Consider the following 17,154-nt stretch of genomic DNA (forward strand, 5'->3'; position numbering starts at 1 on the left):
TGATGATGATCGCTGCTGGTTCTTCACAACAAAACATCACAAGCCCCATAAACGACATGCATGGGGCCAAATTAGCCATGCCTTTATGCAAATGAAAGCTAGTGACATTTCCACTCAGCTCTGCTCACAAAACACGACGAGCAAAAGAAACGGGAGATCTGAGGTTATCTAGTGCTGAAAGAAACTGAAATAATCACTGAGAAGCATCTGTTGAACAGCAAGCACACAAGTGTCAGGATATGAGAATATGTAATGCTGAGTAGTGCTGATTAACATCGAGGACAGACAGCAACACAATGCGATATAATTGCATTTCAGTCAAGATGGGATTTCAAGCAGCTTCTCTATCTTTGCTTTCCTTCATAGTGACAGCTACTCTCCGGTCTCGTGATGTCGTGCTGTCATAGATGTAGATAAATCAGACAGTGACGTCATCGTCTCATTACTTTACCTGCAAAATTAAAGTTTGGACCGTCAAATCCGAGCTGATGTGAGTCCCCGCGCGAGAGTTCAGCACCGCGGACAGCGACACCGCGAGATCAGCCAATCCGAGCTAATGATCCCAGTCACGTGTCCACATGGGGCTCATCTGTAAAAATCAAGCAATGCAAATGTATTACATTCATTTTTTTTAATAACAGAGAGTATTTTTATATGTACTTGCATATACAGAGATTTTAGATGCAGAAGAACAGTTAGTCTAGAAAATTGTGTTGTTTTTTTACAAAAAATCAAGTCACCTTTATTTATATAGCGCTTTTTATAAAACAGATTGTTTCAAAATCAGCATATTAACTTGACAAATACCATGATAATATCAAAGTACCCTTTTTGTGATACAAAATGCATGTAGCCAAGCATGAATTATTTTTTTATCAACCTACTGTGAACGAGCAATGCATACAACGTGTCAAATGTCAAATAAAACCAATAATATCAGCTGAAACATGTGATAGAAAAATTTGTTTAAGCATTATTATGTTAGATATTAGGCATTTTAGTTCGAATGATTAAATTGTAGCTATTTTAGTGATGATTAATAAAGGGTTAAAGCTGCTAAATGCAGCTTCACAACGTGTTGCTTTTATGCAAATTCGAGATCTAAAAACCCTTCTGAACGCCGTACAAATGTTTGACTTCTCGCCCCGCCCCGCACGAGCGCCTTCACTCACGCCGCCCTGTGATTGGCTGGCCCGGGCTGATTATGCAAATGAACCGCGGGTCTATTCAAAAAGCGTGAGCTGACGTCACGAGTCAGAGTGGCAGCTGACACACGGAGAGCGAGGCAGATGGAGAAAGTGAAGGAATCCTGAGGAGAAGACGAGGTGAGATACATCACGTTAAGAGAGGAGTGTACAGCTGTGATAGACGGAGAGAAAGAGAAAGAAGAGAGAGAGAGAGGAGTGAATGGTAGAGAGCGGGAGACACAGCGCGCGGGAGGGAGAAAGATGGCCTCGGTCACGGCGGAGAATGGCTTCAGCACCGGCAGAATCAACGGACTCAACAGCGCGATTCCCATGAAAGATCACGACGCTATCAAGCTCTTCATCGGCCAGATCCCGCGAAACCTGGAGGAGAAGGACCTCAAGCCGCTGTTCGAGGAGTTCGGCAAGATCTACGAGCTCACGGTGCTCAAGGACCGGTTCACCGGGATGCATAAAGGTCGGACTTTATCTTTCTTTTGGTCTCTCTCTGTCTGTGTGTCTCAGAACGGTCTGACTGGGTTACGAACAAACGTTCCTCCAGTAACGATAATGTTCATTCAAAGTTAACGGACCTTTTCCCTCAGACTGGGATGACGTTTTAACGGTTGTAATGGTCATCAGGATCGTATTGAAACTTGAAAGTCTTTAATATTTTCATTTTTAAATGTATGTAAGTTAAAATATATATAAAAGTATACTTAGAATTATATTAAATTAGCATCAAAATCTAGTTAAAGCTGATGTGAACGTGAGGGTGTTGCGTCTCGTCTTTTCTGACTGCTGTTATCAATCTCTCTCTATTGTTTTATACTCGTTTTGAAAAGTTGGGTAACAATATTGTCTTGTTAGTTGATCGATTAAAAAAACAACAAAAAACAACAAACAAACAAATAAATGTCTATCATTCACCAATGTGGAAACCGGAAATGTGAAAATGGTCCATAACGTTCTCGTTGAAACGTTTATTTTTTTAGTTGGACGTTCATCTAACTACTTACTACTTGTTATCAAACTTTCAACAAGTAACATTCATCTAATGTTTGTACATTTATTAACTGGAACATTCCCGTAATGTTCCCCTAGCCTTCTCATAAACAAGAAAAAAAAACGTGTTTAGAACATTTATACAAAACATTTTAAAACATTTATAGAAATAATGTTTCCATAACTTAATGGAGACGTTTTCAAAAAAAACATTATTATCATAGATGCTCGTAAAACTATGTAATCTTGTTTCCATAAACGGTAATTGCGTAATAAGCAGTCCAGGAATGATTTGTTATGGTATGGTAAAAAATATAATATGTGTGTGTGTGTGTGTGTGTGTGTGTTTGTGTGTGTGTGCGCAGAGCAGTGATGGAAACACAAACGTAATCCCCCTCTCTGAACTTAATGTAAACACGAACACAATGAAACTCATGAATGAAGAAATAAAAAATGGTTGCTATGAAGAACTAATTTATTTATTTTTAAAAAAGTGTAATTGCATTCACTTAATCTGTAGTTATTTTAAGACCATAAACCCTGTCTGTGTATTTATTGAGCAATACAGCTCATGTCATGTGCTTGTTTTGCATTATTAACAGTTCTCTCACACACACACACACACACACACACACACACACACACACACACACACTTGTGTTTCGGTCTTCGAGCTCGTTCATATTTCCCTGAGCTGAAGGCAGGGCTTCTTCTTTTTCAATTTTCAGTGCGTTTCTGAGCATCAACATTATAAAGACATTATATTATTATATAATCTACTTGAGCAGAGGCCAAAATATTTCCATTAGGTTCTTATTTAGTCCTTCATAAACTCTCTCTCTCTCTCACTCACACACACGTGCTCTCTCTCTCTCACTCTCTCGCTCGCTCGCTCGCTGTAATCACAGGTTTGGTGCTGATGGTTCCCAGTGGATCAGACGTGTATCATTAAAGCTGTTAGTTTACATTAATAGCCTCGAGTCACGGGGAGGATCGTCACACACACACACACACACACACACACATGGCCGTCAGGGCAGTGCTTTAGTGTCCTTGACCAAAGAAGAACTATTATAGCCTTTTACATTTCAAGTCTTGATGTGTTCAGGCTCTCCTAGAACAGGTTTTCCTGCTTGAATGTTGATTATTCTCCTCATATTCTCCATTGTTGCGGCTCCTCTCTTCCCAGTCTGTCAGGAACGCTGTGGTGTGTGTGTCCCGTACACCGCTGTTACTCGCTTCACTATCACAGTACGACGCGTCATTGAAGAGATCAAATATAGTCACGACTCACGACTGTTTCCCCAAACCATATTGTCGCAAAATGTGGTCGTTCAACCACGTAGGTTAATGATGTCACGCAGGTTATGGAGTAATAACTACTTTTAATGAATCTGTTTGAGACCGAATGAACTCTAGATGTTTTGCTATAAATCTCAGACATGCTCCTGAGGAATATTTCTCAGTTATTTCCAGATTGAATCATAGACTCGTTCACACATGCGCACTCTTCAATAAACAACGCTTTAAATCTCTTGACAAACTCAAAGACATAAATTACATTTGTGTGTATTCTAAATAAGGCAGATTGCACTGAATGTCCGCTTGCTTGTTTTGCTCAAGATCAGGATTTATTCTATAAATCTAGAAACTCTAGAAAGAGCCTGTCGGGTTTTTAAAGTTGACATCCAGCGTAAAGTCCTGGGTTTGACCGGTGTGTGTGTGTGTTTCTGCTCACGCTGCAGAAATGCCTCTCGCTGGGTCACCGCTGACACACATGGGGCAGAAACACATTTGCTTTTGATGTTTAAGCATGTTCGATTAATTTGCAGTGGCGCTTTGGAGGTGGAGGTGTCTGAAAATGTGTGTGTTTTCTGCTATTTGTCCAATTAATGTGATTTTTGAATATTGCTGTCGTTTGCATGTCTCGCTGTATAATTTTTTATTTTTTTTTTATTCTTTAACTTACTTGCAGAGCCGTATGGGTCATACAAGTTTGACCCATGCTTTTTTGCTTAAAGGTGAAGACCCAACTTTATGTATGTTTTGTAAAATTCCCATTTTTTTATTAGATTGTCCTGCACTTAACGCAAGCAGAAGGCTCTTTTATGAAGTTACTTCTTTGAAGGACATATTTAATGAGATTATGCCTGAAAAGGTTCTGGATTTTTTTTATCATATGTTAATTAAAAAAATATATTGTATAATATGACTTCTTGTTTATATTTGTTTTTGGTATTTATATGATATTTGTATTTTTGTAAATAATTTTTTTTGCCATGAAAATAGCTCTGACTGGCTGCTGACATGGCATGAAATAAAATAATCTGAATCTTAATCTGTACTTACAGACTTTGTTGTTTTCAATGGTACTTTACATATCAAATGACTTTCTTTGTTTACCGGTTCTGCCTAACAAAGTATTACATATGACTAGAGATCATAAACTAGTGAAGACGGAGGATGTGAGAGCGCTGTGGGATCAGACGCTGCCGTTCTCAATTACACGTCAAAATAAAAGTCCCACTTCCAAGTTCCAACGCATCGGCCAATCAGAAAAACGTATCGTATATTTTAAAAATGCCAAATATCGGCCGATATATCGTCGACCAGTAATCAAACAACAGAAGACAGTGAAAATTCACTCTCTCTTCATCATATCTGTAATGTATATTTTATTTATAAAGTGCAGTGTTATTGTACATTTGATTACAGTTTGTGAAAACCTGACAATCTTACAACACTGTTTATTTCAGTCGTATCTTTGTTTAGTTGTATCTATTTGCTGCGAGAACTATTTGTTCTTTTTTAATTACACAGTGTTTATTGTCTTTAATAATGTTTGAAATGTATGTTAGTTCGGCGAGTTGTTCTTCTATAGTGTTTCTAAAGCACAGGCAAACGCTGCTTGTGTAAGTGTTCTTCAGCCTGTTGATTTGTGCTCATGATAATCAGAAATATTAATCATTTTGCAATAAGACTAAATGTGAATGATATATAATTGTTTAATTTTTTTTTTACCTTACTGGAATCAAAATTAGGAATCGTTAATGCAAACGATGCCCAACCCTATTTTTGAGTGATGTTTGCCTGTGCAGAGCAAGTCTGATCACTCCGTAACTCCTCAACACGACACACTGATGAATTTGCTGTGTGTGTGTGTGTGTTTCAGGATGTGCCTTTCTAACGTACTGTGCCAGAGAGTCAGCGCTGAAGGCCCAGAGCGCTCTCCATGAACAAAAGACTCTACCCGGGGTAAGAGCCTGATTATCTATCTCTCTCTCTCTCTCTCTCTCTCTCTCAGCCGGGTCTCGCTCTTTCTCCTCCACTCATAATCAAACCATCAATAATAATGCCAGCGAAGCTCTGGTGTGCTCGCAGCTGATTGGCTGACAGGCTGGTGTGCTCGCAGCTGATTGGCTGACAGGCTGGTGTGCTCGCAGCTGATTGGCTGACAGGCTGTTCCTGGTTTCCTCTGAATCCTTCATGTTCATTAATGTTGTTTTTTGAGGGCAATATCTGACTTTTGAACAAGAATTTAAAGAAGCTCGTCTGATTTTCTTCGGCTGCGATCACTAATGGGATTTGCTTGTTGGATGTGAACAGCAGAAATCACATTGAATCAGATTTAGACAATGCCATTCAATTTCTTAATGTTCATTAATGAGTTGTTTTTTTTTTTTTTGGCCAATATCTGACTTTTGAACAAGAATTTAAAGAAGCTTGTCTCATTTTCTTAGATTTGCTTGTTGGATGTGAACAGCAGAAATCACATTGAATCTGATTTTGACGATGCCATTTGAATATGAAGAACATGATAATTGTGTGCTGCTGATGTGTAATGTGTTAGTCAGAAAGCTGCATGTATTTATTTATAATATAAAAGGGAAGTTGTGCGGTACTTTTCTTTTATATTGTGTCGTATATCCGAGTGAAATGCTCCTGGAACAAGAATGCTTTAATGTACATTATGAATGCTTTGAACAGTGACAGTAGAAGAACATATTAATGCAAACGCATAGATTGAATCCTTAATTTCACATAATCTTGAAATTATGAAATTCGTTGATGATGCAACCTCACCAAAAAATGAGATTTGAGTCTCTCTTTCTCTCTCTCTCTCTCGCTCTCTCTTTTAGCTGATGTATTATGAGTAGTCTGGATGTGTTCCCGAGGTTCTGCTCTTCCCAGGAGCGATCGCTGTTCAATCCTGCAGGGAGAAAGCAGACAGACTCGCGTCTCTGCGCTCGAGATCGATCATCAGTTCGCGGTCCTGATGAATCTCTCGGGGAATTAACACAATCTGATATATGTGACCGTTTAAACAAGCTCCAGAAACGGCTCGTTTCGATATAGCGGGATCTGTGATGTCACACAGGCTAACATATTTGATGTCAACGAATAGTTAAAGTCAGCGTTCAGTCAAACTGCCTACGTTTACTTCACTATATTACAATTAAATCCAATATATCGTTGCAAAGGTCTAAGACTCCTAAATAGATATTTTAGCATTTTGTTTTGTCTCAAATTATAGGAACGATAATAGATGAATTTATGACAAGAGTGAAAATCCAAAAATTACATCATATCAGGAGTTCTGACCCATGTCACAAGAAGTCAACACACACGCTTTTAATAATTTAAACTTTGGTTTTCATGCTAAAATTTGTCAATAAGAAATTATAAAATAATATTATCCTCTTAAATATATATATTATCTCTTTTGTCTGTTTTTCTTTTATTACATCACATATTTTAGTAGTTGTCATGTACGTTGTCTTAAACAGTGTTTGTAAATTCCACAAATAATTTCAAGGAAACAACTGGAACTAAAGATGAACGCAATGGGGAACGAGCGAAGACCGAATCATTAACGAAGGAAAGCGAAACTAAACCGAGAGAATGAACAGGAACGGAGAACAGCGTATCAATATAAGTCTGCAGAACAGAGCATACAACACACACTAAATCAATACAGTTAGATTAGTATATCAAAAAAATTTTCTGAAACGTTTCAGCTGGATGTTTGTCCGCCATTTTGTAAATGTTAGAATCGGAGCGTTCCTGTACTGTTTGCAGAATGTAATGTTTACTTTATGTTTAAAACATGCTGTGAACTTCTCAAAACTAAATGTGAACATTGGCAAGACTTTCTTACCTGAGAAGAATCTTCTTCAGGATTCAGGATGGTAATCGTGTGTGTGTGTGTGTGTGTGTGTGTGTGGTTGACCTCTGCTGGAGTCTCGTATCAGACCGAACACATTAGCGATCGCGCTCAGAGGTCATGCTGTTCTTTTATCCTCCCGTGACCGTCAATTTGTCCAGAGAGTGAAATTTGTCAAAGTCCAGCATCAATGAGGACCGCCTACTACGACAAACACACACACACACACACACACACTGCTAGAGAGAGAGGGGGAAAATCTTCTGTTTCCATCTTTTTAATTAATTGTTTGAAAGTTGGGTGATCAGCAGTGAAGACCGTACGCTTGTAAATATCAGTCAAATAAACAGTTAATCAACGTCATCATCATGAAAAGGGAATACAGGTGACACTCGAAAAATCATGCAAAAGTTCATTTATTTCAGTAATTCAACTTAAAAGGTGAAACTAATATATTATATAGACTCATTACATGCAAAGTGAGATATTTCAAGCCTTTATTTGTTATAATTTTGGTGATTATGGCTTGAAAACCTTTTCACAATATTCTCATTTTGAATTTGATGTTTTCATAAGCTGTGATCCATGATAATCAAAATTATAACAAATAAAGGCTTGAAATATCTCACTTTGCATGTAATGAGTCTGTTAGTTTCAGTTTTTAAGTTGAATTACTGAAATAAATGATTTCGATCACAATATCGAGTTTCACCTGAACTGTCAGTCATCTGAGGGAGTTTATGGATCGTGACAGATGATGATGATGATGATGGAGAGATCTGTTGTTCTCCTGTGATGTTGCGTATTCTCATATTTTTCCTGAGTATTTTGGAGCATGTCGGAAAGGCGAATCACAAATGAGCTTTATTTAATGTTGCGATTGATTCTCCCAGACTGCACTGAGGATAAACTGAGCAAATCGAATCTTTCGCTTAATCCGTCTTCAAATATTTCAGAAAAGACAGAAAAGCTCCTATAATGTCTCAAACTGTGCTGTAATTTTTAATCAATAGTGTCTGCCATTTGTGTGTGTGTGTGTGTTTAGAAGTTGGGTTAATGTGTGTGTGATGGGTATGTTAAGGGGTATAGTGTGTAGAGCCCAACCGATAAAAGGATTTTGAGGGCCGATACAAATATTTTTGGGTTTTAAAATCCGATATTCCGATATATATCGGCCGATATTTTATTTTTTTGAAACTGGACATGATAGTCACAAATTCTGTCATGCTTATTTGAGTTTAGAGAACTGATTGGGATGTTCTTTTAATTGTTATTCAAGCAATGTATGTCTCGTGACCAACTCAACGAGTGTTGCCAACAGGAATGGTGTAGAGCGCCCTCTGGTGGACAAACTATACAACTCCAACACTCATGACATGGTTCAAGCGTGTTTCGTCCGTTTTTATTGTATTTTTGAAATATTCATTTATCGGCCATTATAACTGCAGATACCGATAGTTTGGAAAATGCCTAATATCGGCCCATAATATCGGTCTGCCGATATATCGGTCTGGCTCTAATAGTGTGTGTGTGTGTGTGTGTTTGATGGGTATGTTTAAGAGTAGAGTTAGTGTTAGGGGAGATGATATACAGTTTGTACAGTATATAAACCGTTGTCTATGGAAAATACCCATAAATATAAAACCCAAAGTGTGTGTGTGTGTGTGTGTGTCTTGTTTGTCGCCTAATGAGGATTTATGGCTTATTGTGTCTCATTCCACAGACATTCTCCCTCAGTTTCTCAGTTGTCCATCTCTACGACTGTCACACAAGAGCTGCATTAGGTGAATACACACACACACACACACACATACATTTATATACACCCCATTCCTAGCGTCTGCCTGTGTCCGCTGCTCCTGCTAATGGAAGTGAAGGCGTTATCAGAGCCGAACGCTGAACCCGCGGGTCTCGGTTCTGCCCGTCATGTGATCCGAGCGCCAACGGCTCATTATCACCTCGTTCTGAGCGCCGCTCGTTTATTAAAGCAGCCTTTTACAGCTTTTAAGCCTCACCTTTGGTCCCTTTTAGAGTTTGAGCGGCGACTGTGAGAAACGGGACGCAGAGACACACAACAGTCTCAGCGCAGACGAGTGTGTGCGAGTCAAATTAACATGATTATGAAACAAATGGGCCGATCTGGCTCGTATTGGCAGCGCTGAGCTTTTTTAAAAAGTGACTGAATATTTAATAGTGGTGATTAGAGGTTCTTCGTCTCCCAGTGGGCGGATAGTTGTCCGGTGTGTTTAATGTGAATCAGATCGGGAGAAGCAGATTTTACAGTTTCAGGACGCAATGTTTTATTGATTTTTTTTTTTTTTTTTTTTTTTTATTTTTTTTTTATAAAATTGAGTTACAGAATGTTAATGTATAGAGATAGAAAGTAAAAAAGTATATAATTTAATATAATACAATAAATAAAGATATAAAAGTAGGAATATGGATGCAATGTTTTTTGATTATGAAATTAAATAAGCATCATGCATTTGAAGGGAATTTGTGGCAGACGGCCTCCGCACCGTGTGAAAGCATTAAACAATAGTCAAAGTCTCATAAAGACTGCCTGGAAAACACTTTGTATTTTATTGTGGATGATTTGCATCAACAGTGGGACAAATATTGTCTTTTTGATTGCTCTACCAGTGAATTAGCTGATGTTTTTCATTTTGCAATTATAAGATGAATAGCAAAAAGTTATGGAAGCTTGTTTTCGCCACAGAATAAAACATTTTAAAAGATAATAGCGACTTTTTAGCTCACAAATGCTGGTTTACGTCTCGCAGTTCTGACTTTATAACATTCGTATCATGCAATTCAAAAAGCTGACTTTATATTTCCCAGTTGCGTGTTATAAAGTCAGAATTGTGAAATATAAACATGCAATTCTGAGAAAAAAAGTCAGAAACGTGCGAAAAAAGCGATTACCTTGTTTTATTTTCACCAGCTTCCATACAAAGTGGTTTAATTTATCTGAGTTTATATATTTATATCTATTACCATTATAGATGTTAGGGTCAGTAAGATTATTATTATCAATGTTATGCTTCATATTTTTGAGGAAACCATGAATTTTTCAGGATTCTTTGAATAGAAAGTTCAAAAGAACAGCATTTATCTGAAATATAATCTTTTGAAACAAACGCTTCTTGATCAGTTTAATGCTGAATAAAAGTCTTAAATCTTCTTGAACTGTTGTGTTCATCTAGCCTATTTTAATATCGTGTATTATATATTAATGTGCATAATTTATGCATTTATGTTGTTGTTCGTCACTCTAAAAAGCCTTTTAAGAGCTTGAATTAATGATTCGCTGGCATTAGGAACATCTCTGAGAGTGAATACAGATTTGTTTGGTGTTTGACTTGTGTTGTGTGTTTCAGGCTCATATGTTTCTAACACTGCAAGCATGTTATTTGTGTTTGTTTTTAACTTAGTCTACACAACCTGCGCTCCAGATCACGTCGGCTGAGGTGTGTGTAATAAACGCTGTAGGATCTGCTGTGACGGACGGTGTGTGTGTGTGTGTGTTTGTGAAGGGCGTCTGGCGTCTAAATAACTCCAAACAAACACACTGATCGCAGCTGAGACCCTGCGGCGCGTCACACTCTTTTCAGGGACACGAACACACACCCAAAAATACACATGAATGTTAGGGTTAGCCTAACCATAATTGTTTTATTAAATTAATCTTGAATCAGAGTAACTTCCCCTGTTTCACAATCAGCTTTTATTTTTAACAATATTTTATTTTTATTAAATATTGCAGTGTTTATTATAAATGATTTATTATTTTGTTAATAATCTTGAATCAGAATAAATTCCTCTTGCAGCATCTCTTCTCTGATGATGTGGGCGGGGCTTTAACCTGTCACTCACGTGAGCTCAGCCAATAGCAAACCACAACCATCCAATCAAGTCCCCATGGACACAATCAAGCCCCGCCCACATCTCTTCTTGTTCCAGAAGCGTTTCACCCGGATATACGACACAATAGGGAAGAAAACACTAGCGCAACTTCCCTTTCTTTCTGAGTTTAAAGCTGCACTGTGTGGTTTTTACCCCCATCTAGTGGTGAAAAGGTATATGACCATCCAGTCAATATTAGTTTCTGTTCCTCTCAATTCCGATTTCGTTTTAACTCCTACGGTGGCCAATGTAGTCCAAGATTAACATGGCTTCCCGTTCGACCTCGTCCATGAATGTTAACCCAAACGTAAACGCGAAAAAGCTTGAATTAATGGGTATGTCCCTCTTTGGCTAATGTACTTTCAAGATGGAGGGGCAACATGGCGACCGACATTAGAACCCCTTACCCGTATGTATTTTCAATGGCATATTATGCACTCACGAGAATACGAAGTAAATATACATTAATGAGCACATATTTTTGAAAGAACTAAGCGTTTTTAGCTAAGAATAAACTGAAAGAGTTACACAGTGTAGCTTTAAGAGCTCTAGTGAGCTGCGTAATTGACCGTTCGCCCCCTTTAGTCACTGTTGCTATGTCCTACAAGCCACGCCCCCTCTCACACACACCATGTTCTCACAGTGAAACGCACATCGCGGAGCAGAGAGGACACAGACCAGCTTACTTTTGATATGAAACAAACTCTCGCCTTTCAAATTTGTTCGTTTTGTGGCTTTTTAATGTGTCTGACATTATAGCATCAGATAAACATGAATGAACATCAGAAGGAATGTTGTTTTAGCCGAAGAGAGACGTCAGGAGACTCCGCTTCTCAAGTTCAAATCCTCCAACGTTCGTCTACGAACTCTCCTGACGGCTCTGTCGTACAGAAATGGGAGATTTTGATTGGTCAGATTACCTGTCAATCAAACTCCGTGCGAAGGGGTCAATTGCGGAATTGAATTGAAGACGATTCTTAAAGGGGCAGCAGCCAGTTTTCAAATGGTCAAAAATAGAGAAAGAAATTGAAATGACCTGCAAAAGGACACGAGTGTAAGATGGTTTATTTTTTCCTCTCTCGGGGTGATTTGACAGACGTGGATCTGAGTGATTGACAGCTCTCTGACCAGCAGCCCGAGCTTATAAACCGTGAGCCGTGATTGGCTGGAAGATTGACGGGCCTTTCAGGTCTTGTGGAACGACTGTCACCGACCCGACGTTTGTTCTCAGAAGGATTCGGGAATACTGGGAGAGAGTATTTCTCTCTCTCTCGCTCCTGAACACACACATCTGCCCAGTAAAGCGCGACGGCTCGTTCACCTGCTCAATCTCACGTTAATCCGTGACAGTGATGACATCCGGCCACTCCGAGTTTGACTTAACTGTCAAAATATGACGTGAACTCAAACTGAAATGATATGTGTGCCTCTACAGTTGCCATATGCGGCCCGTCTCCTCGGCTGATGTTCAGTCACGCCGATGCGAACCGTGACAAATGACCTCGCAGGTCGAGAACGCCAGACCGTCAGAGGCAGAGAGACACCGTTACGTCAGCTTAATGCCGCTTCGTATGTGGAAATCAGGAAAGGGTTATAGGAATAGTTCTGTCATCGCTTATTCATCCTCATGCCGTTCTAAACCTGTAAGAGTTTCTTATTGCAAAAGATGATTGTTATATATATATATATATATATATATATATATATCGCTAGGCAACTAGTGGCTAGGCAATGATTAATCGCATCTAAAATAAAAGTTTGTCGCACAATATTTGAATCAGTCAATTTTTCTTAAAAATACAGTACATGCATGTGTGTGGATTTATACAGTATATATCACTGTAAAACTTCAAATATTGTTGGCTTAACTTAAAAACTTAAAATTTTAAGATGATTGAACTCGAAAAATTGAGTTAATACAATGAAGGAGATTAATTTAATCATCAGAAACTCATGTTATCTCGACTCAATAAATTATTTAAGTCGGTTTGATAAAAGAAAAAATGTTGTGATAACAAATCTTGAAAATATATATTTTTTTACAGTGTACTAAATAATTATACAGTACACGCATATATATTATGTAAACACAAACTTTTATTTTGGAAATTTAAGTTTCTGTTAAAATATTCCAGCATACAGAAACTGTTCATACATGCATGCATACATACAGGTGAAACTTGAAAAATTAGAGTATGGTGCAAAAGTTTAATTTATTTCAGTAATTCAACTTAAAAGGTGAAACCAATATATTACGGTATATTAGACATTGCATAACATAATATATTATATAGACCTATTATATGACATTGCATGTCATTACATGCAAAGTGAGATATTTCAAGCCTTTATTTGTTATAATTTTGATGATTATGGCTTGCAGATTATGAAAACCTTTTCACTATATTCTAATTTTGAATTTAGGGTTTTCATAAGCTATCTCTCTCTCTCTCTGTCTCTTCTGTTATGACATAGAGACATCTTATCAAACATGACATGAGATCTGATGTGATTTCTGAGGTGCTTTAACCGCTCTAGAATAGATGATATAAAAGAAGAACAACACTGTTTTCTGAGCTGTGACATCAGACGTGTGTTTGTTAAAATCCGCCGCAACAGACGGGAGTTTTCTTTCCATGTAAAATCACATTTATGTAATGATTTAATCCAATCATCTCTCTCCCCTGTCGTTCGCTCCGATCCGGTCTCAGTGCTCATTTTAACGAGGGTCTCGGTAATTGATCCTTAATGAGGTCGAGGGGTCAGACGGCATCTGGTCCATAACAACCGGCTCGAGATCAGAGAGTTAATGCTCATGCTCTTTCCAACATTTTGTTTTTTGATCACATCTATATCTCATACTGTGAGCTCACGGGTTCAGTTTGTCAAATGGTTTATATACAGGTGAATCGAATTCAAATCGAGATTACAATCTTTTAACGATTAATCATATCATAAACTATGATCATGGTCATAAGCATCAGCTCTATCGTAAACCAAGCCCTAATGATCAGTCTTTAACTAACTTTAGCAAACATTTGCATTAGCCAGTATTAGGGTTGCAACGGTATGAGATTTTCACGGTATGATAATCGTCTCAGAAAATATCACGGTTTCACGGTATACGATATTAAACTATCATTATTATAACCATCATCAGCTACAATGGCCCTTAAATGAATAAAAACAGATATTGTTTTTGGTTGAACATGGTTTATTGTAACAAAGTTTTTTTCAATAGAGTCTTTATGAAATGTATATTTATTTCCTCAGAAATTCTGGGTTGTCTGAAATAACTGGTCTGGAGTCTGTGATTGAATACAAAATGTATTTTTGAGAATGCAATCAGATAAAATGTAACAACTTTAGTTTGTCTACACAAGAGAAGTTTAATAAATTAAAACATGGACAAAAAACTATACACAATAGTAATATATTTTAGTCATAGGCTAAACCAAACTTTTTTTCCAAGTTGTAGGGGAGAGCGGGGCACAACCTAACGCTTTTTGGTTTTGGCTCAATTAATTAAAAAATAATTAGGTTAGATTAATACTTTTTTACACAAGCAACATGCACATCTCTGCTACAAATGAACACTTAAAGTTTTTTTCTAGGACCTACCATTTTCGTACAGTTGCACTGAGAATGACAGAAGTGCAAATGTTACAACTTACCCCATATGCGGGGTTAATTGTAACAGAGAGAGGGGTTAGTTGTAACACACATAATTCAGGACTATTTTATTTGTATAGTTTGATATTGTTTGTGGATCTGTATAGACAGATATCCATAGATATCCCTCATCCAATCATCCTTCTATTATGGATCAATATCATGGATAGATACATAGAAAAGGGCTGCATAGTTTTGCAATAAATAATAACAAATAAAATTATAAATATTGTAATTGCAATTAAATTAGATTTGTGTGTGGCAGCTGCATGATGTACAATTATTATTATTATTAATATTAATAATAACAGTAATGATAATACAAATGAGCTTAAAATAAAAGTTTAAAGGGTTTATTGCATTAGGCCATATTTTTAATAAATAAACAAGTTATCATTCATAGTATACTAAATTTTAAACATTTTAAATCCCAACATTGTTTGTGAAAGTCTAACAAAGTTAAATGTATACTCAAAACTGAAAAGTTGTGTGGCTCCGTTTTCATTTGATTATCATTGTACACTTGGAGGCTTATGGCTCTTTCAGACTGCACGATTTTCAAAGTAGTCAGGTCGCTGCTCTTTTCACACTGCATGACTATCTTGGCCAGCATTCAGTCGCTGCTGTGTTCACACTGGACGATGGATCGGCGACAGAAGGTTTCACACTGCATGACTTTAGAAAAATCGCCGACAGACTCTGTCTAGCACGCTGCACGCAAACTACATTTCACAACAAACACGCGTGAGATATGAAAAGGAAACAACGCGCGACAGCACACGTGCAAGACCGGAGTTCTCACGTGAGACTTTTTTTTTCGACCCAGTTGTGGTACAGCTGGTGAAACAGACACGAGTGCTCCTGCCAAATTTCTACTAATTTTTCTTCCATTTATTGTGTCCAAATAGACCGAGAAGAAGCTTTTTTTGTTGAAACAATGCCATATCATGTTGATATGTGATCTATAACTCCTCCCCGAACTCCCTGCTGCTCTGTATCTTGCTCTCTCACTGGCTGCCGGTGATCGCCGATGTAGTTTTCAGTCAAAACACTTTTCACACAGCAGGATTTTGAATCGCCGACAGGTCCAGATATTTAGCATGCCAAATATCTCACGGGCGTCGGCGACTCGTCGGTGATTCTCTCAGTTCGCGTCTTTGCTCATTCACACTGCGTGATTGTCACTCGCGTGAACGAGCGCCGATTTGCCTGTGATTTCGGGCATTTGTCGGCGATTTCTCAAAACCTGTCGGCGAGCCAAAATCGTGGCTAAAATCATGCAGTCTGAACTCGGCATTAGTTGTACCACTCTGTTAGAATTAACCCCGCTGTGTATTACATATTTTAAACCTAGCTAACAGTCGCTAGGAATTGCTGACATGTTTCAAAACGGTGCTATGTTTGAGCCAACAAGACGGTGATTAAGGCAATATAAAGTTAGATTTGGAAACGTATACACCCAACTCAGAAACCGAAAAAAACCTATGATGAAAAAAATTACTTTCATGGTGTCAAAACACTCTTTGTCCAGTATCTTCACGAAATATAATCAAAACTTTCCGCAAATTCGCGGGAGACCGTCTTCTGGCAGCAAGAGAAAAATAGCGGAAAGACGGCCGGCTTGGTCCTGACGAACTATGTAAACGGTCCGTGTTACATTTAACCCCGCGTTAGGTTGCTCCCCTACTGAACACCTATGAGTTTCAGTCAGTGTATTTGATGATTATTCTTTAAAAAAATAATTATAAAGTGCACATTAAGTGTTCTCTGTCTAGATATGTTCATGTGTTCACGTCTTCGTAGTGGCTGAGACAGCTTTAAAAACCATGAGCGTCATGCGTACTTGAGTGTGTACTAGATCTACTAGACGAAACGGCGCTGCTCATTCAGAGACACGCTGAATATAGAAGGGGCTTGCACACCAGTCTTTTTGCGTTGTATATTCACAGACACGCACATCGCGATTTGATTTAGGCTACTGCATAGCTATATTTTGCTTTATTTATCCATCTATCTTTTTAAATCGCACATTTTACGTGGCATCTGTTTTGTAACGCAAAAAGACGCATGTGTGCGTCTTTTTGACGGACCGGGATTCCCTCAGCATGACAGAAATAATATGGCCTTAAGTTATAAAAGTTATGAATAACCTTTATCTTCACGGAGGGATGGTGTTCCTGAATTTGGGAGGACATGTTCGACTTGTTTACTCCTTTTGCAGCC

At 38.1% G+C, this 17,154-nt stretch overlaps 1 protein-coding gene across 9 annotated transcripts in view; it reads left to right on the plus strand.

Annotated features, from left to right (window-relative positions):
* The first annotated feature begins 1,247 nt into the window (after positions 1-1,247).
* celf6 (CUGBP Elav-like family member 6) overlaps positions 1,248-17,154 on the plus strand; it is a 75,403-nt gene continuing 59,496 nt past the window's right edge. For 5 of the 9 annotated variants that reach the window (XM_089116562.1, XM_089116561.1, XM_089116563.1 and 2 more), the window contains exons 1-2: positions 1,268-1,662; positions 5,362-5,444. In XM_089116562.1, the coding sequence (XP_088972688.1) occupies positions 1,449-1,662; positions 5,362-5,444 (297 nt within the window). In that variant the 5' untranslated portion in view covers positions 1,268-1,448. Of the gene's footprint in view, positions 1,663-5,361; positions 5,445-17,154 lie in introns of all 9 variants that reach the window. The other 4 variants (XR_016145415.1, XM_089116559.1, XM_089116560.1 and 1 more) reach the window with 1 other exon arrangement.

This window comes from Pimephales promelas, chromosome 10, assembly GCF_988280905.1.
Source record: "Pimephales promelas chromosome 10, fPimPro1.hap1.1, whole genome shotgun sequence".
NCBI classification, from domain to species: Eukaryota; Metazoa; Chordata; class Actinopteri; order Cypriniformes; family Leuciscidae; genus Pimephales; species Pimephales promelas.